Below are 3,250 nucleotides of genomic sequence, written 5' to 3'. Positions count from 1 at the left end.
TCATACAAAAATAAATTATAAATTAATATTGTTATTTTCAGGTTTGAAAAATATGCATCAATATTGATTATGAAATGATTTTTGAAGCATTAGTAAATACTTTTGTTGAATTTTTCTATTATTATTCTGTATAAATATAAGAATTTGTTAAAATATTTTCTCTTGGACACCATAATTTCAATAACAAAACATGATTCTCTAATTTTTTTTGAATTACGGAAATTGAACAGAGTTATCTAAGTCAATTAAACGAATATATTATATTCTATTAGAGTTATTCTAAAACTTTTAGCTGTAATATTAAATAATACTTAATGTAAGTACAATTTCTTTAAGTATGTAAAGAATCGTTATATATACAACAGTTCTTTAGTTTCTTTGATATATACCTATAACATTGCACATCCCTGATATAAGTCTTTTTCTTTTTTAATACTTGGCCAATTGAAGTTAAATTTAACTTACTTTGTTGCAACAAATTTTCTATAGTTTTTCAAATATATGCTCTTAAAATATTACCAAAAATGAAACTGTAATATAAATCTAGAAGACATAAATTGTTTCTAATGAAATGTTCTATTCACAGAGTGAGATACCTAAGTGCAATAGATCGAATTCTTTCTTCAGCTGGCATTTGATACATCTATATCAATTGTATCATCTTTCAATAATATTCGTTTTTCATCCCTCGTGCCGCTCTGTTTTTTTCCGCCACCCTTGCGCTTTCCTCGATTAAGTACACCATTGTCCTCATCCATCATTCGCAGAATTTGAATTTGATCAGAACTCTCCAATGGTGCAATCGAAATATCTCGAACTGCTCGAAATTTACCACAATTATTTAGATGTTCGTTCTCTAATCGAAAAAAGTTCCAAACGAATCTCCTAGGAAGAAAACGATATTGATGTCATTAAAAACAAATTGGAAGTACCTTTACTCAATAATATTGCATCATAATTAATTGTAATATAATGTACAACATTGTCAATCTTGAAAATTACAATCATAAAAATAGTTTATCATTAAAAATTAATATGACAGTGCCATACGAAAAATTGAGAATACAACATTGGAATAGATTTTTCTATATTACATAAACATTTTCTAACATTTTATTATTATATAAACATTATTTATTAAAAATCCATAAATAATTGTATTGGATAAAGAGTTAATTTGTTAAATAATTTTGAGTATTTTTGTGTTTTGAACATTTCTAAAAGAAAATCGGACGATTAAAATATATTACCTGAACACTTCTAGGGGTGCAATTATGGAAGTCATCAAGTCATGTCCAATAAAGCCATATTCGGTTAATACAAAGCTAAGTACCCACACAAATCTTAATACCAAATCTTCAATAATGGCAAAATAGTAGAAAGTCTAAAAAAAAAAAAGAAAAAAAAAGAAAGAAAGAAAGATTGTGCAGTGAGCATAAATGCCATTTATGAAAAAAAAAAATATATATATATATAAAAAGATGAAACTTACGGCTGATGAATAAACCACTTCCTCTCGTAAAAATCTATTTTCTCCAGCATTGCCATCTAAAAAACCCCAATCCATCTTTATATCCCACGTATACGAATATATAGAATTAATGAAACAGCTAACTAGCCATAACCAAAGCCATGGGCTTTCCCAAATTCCTCCATACTTATCTACAAAAGAATTATACACATTATAGCAATAAAATCTATTAAAAATGATGAAGTCAGCGTTAATAATAACATTGTCACTTATATTATCTGGCAATTAATTTTATCCTATGAAATGTTATCATTACAATTAATAATAGCAATAATATAATGTAAATACCTTCGTAATGAACGCGTAAAATAAAGGTGATGACGACCAAAAATGTAGTGGCGTACTTTCCCGCATTGACCAAGTGCGGGAAGGCTTCCTTCGAATCCCGATAACGTCGCACACATTGCGCGAAGCGAAACCACGCAGGCAGACAATTAACGATCGGCCTGATAATTAAAGAGCCTGAAGTGCACTGGGTTGTATCGTTCGCCTCGAGCCAATTACCGTTGGTGATGTAGAAGCAGGAGAGAAAATGGAAATCGAGAAGGGCCGTAACGAGGCTGTTAAGTTGATCGGCCAACCAAAAATCGGCAAAGCTCACGTAAGCGAACGGTGCGATAATAACACGCCACTGTAACGATAAGATTAACCCTTTCGTTCAATAAACAAACATAATAGATAAAACGCAGTGTTTGGTCACTATTATTTGGTCGTCTTTTATTTGCATAAATTGTATAAGATCAAATGCATATTGTAAACGTAGCATATAAATGCAGTTTATTTAATAAATTTCATCATTATTGCACTAACGAACTTCATTCTATAATACAAAATGAAAACAAATAATAATAATAGAAGAAAAAGTGAATATATAGCGTTAATAAATTAAACGTATTAATTTATTGCTAATTTGGATAATGGATAAATAATTTAATTGCTTTTTATGCACGCTACAGTTGCTTTGAGAGCATTTCTTGTTGTAAAATATTATGAATATCGCAAATGAAAATGTGATAAAATTTTTTGAAGACTTGTATTAATTAGATCGTTAATTTATTTAAAGCGATATAATTCAATGCCTACTGAAAAATTATATATTGTTCGTTTGATGAATCTTTATACAATCTCTCTTAAATGGTCTCTATTAAATTGAATATTAACAATTATTCGTACCAATCATTCGAATTAAGCTATCAAGAAGAAAAAAGAAAAATAAATGAAGTTACGTAGTACTATATCTTTCAGTACTGCGTTATAATTTTTGCTAAATAAAAATGATTGAAACATACTGTTCACAATTTTAAATACAGATTGATACCTGCAATGATAAAACTATACTTCAAATGCATACTCCTTTAATGTAATCTAACCACTTACCACTTACTTATTCATTCAGTAATGGTATCGTATAAATATATAGACTATATAGATTGTTTAAATGGAAAATAAAATAAATAATATTACTAACCACAATCTTCAAAAGCCAAAATCGAGCTTCGTGGCGAAAGATTTTAAAAGGATTAAGTAAAAATGCCAACATTATGATGACCAGAGCCAAAGGATTGACATATGGTGGTATGCTCAGACTTGCACTATATAGAAAACTCAGTAAACTAAGTGTCCAGACAACTCCAAGAACGGCAGCTAATTCCATGAGATGCTGCTCTGATAAATGATTACGTGGATCCAGCTCAAATATCAACACATGATTAACACCGG

At 29.1% G+C, this 3,250-nt stretch overlaps 1 protein-coding gene across 2 annotated transcripts in view; it reads right to left on the bottom strand.

Annotated features, from left to right (window-relative positions):
• Positions 1 to 353: 353 nt before the first annotated feature.
• Positions 354 to 3,250, bottom strand: part of LOC105360166 (xenotropic and polytropic retrovirus receptor 1 homolog) — a 6,218-nt gene continuing 3,321 nt past the window's right edge. Inside the window, exons 6-10 of one of the 2 annotated variants that reach the window (XM_011496979.1) lie at positions 3,000 to 3,250; positions 1,820 to 2,162; positions 1,493 to 1,662; positions 1,251 to 1,384; positions 354 to 885 (exon numbers count right to left, since the gene is read on the bottom strand). The exon at positions 3,000 to 3,250 is cut by the window's right edge and continues 150 nt beyond it. In XM_011496979.1, coding sequence (XP_011495281.1) covers positions 624 to 885; positions 1,251 to 1,384; positions 1,493 to 1,662; positions 1,820 to 2,162; positions 3,000 to 3,250 — 1,160 coding nt within the window. In that variant the 3' untranslated portion in view covers positions 354 to 623. The remainder of the gene's footprint in view (positions 886 to 1,250; positions 1,385 to 1,492; positions 1,663 to 1,819; positions 2,163 to 2,999) is intronic. The other variant, XM_011496978.1, reaches the window with a different exon arrangement.

This window comes from Ceratosolen solmsi, unplaced genomic scaffold (assembly GCF_000503995.2).
Source record: "Ceratosolen solmsi marchali unplaced genomic scaffold, CerSol_1.0 scaffold13, whole genome shotgun sequence".
Classification (NCBI taxonomy): domain Eukaryota; kingdom Metazoa; phylum Arthropoda; class Insecta; order Hymenoptera; family Agaonidae; genus Ceratosolen; species Ceratosolen solmsi.
The sequence above is the reverse complement of the archived record's forward strand: the minus strand, read 5'-3'. Positions and strand labels throughout refer to the sequence as shown.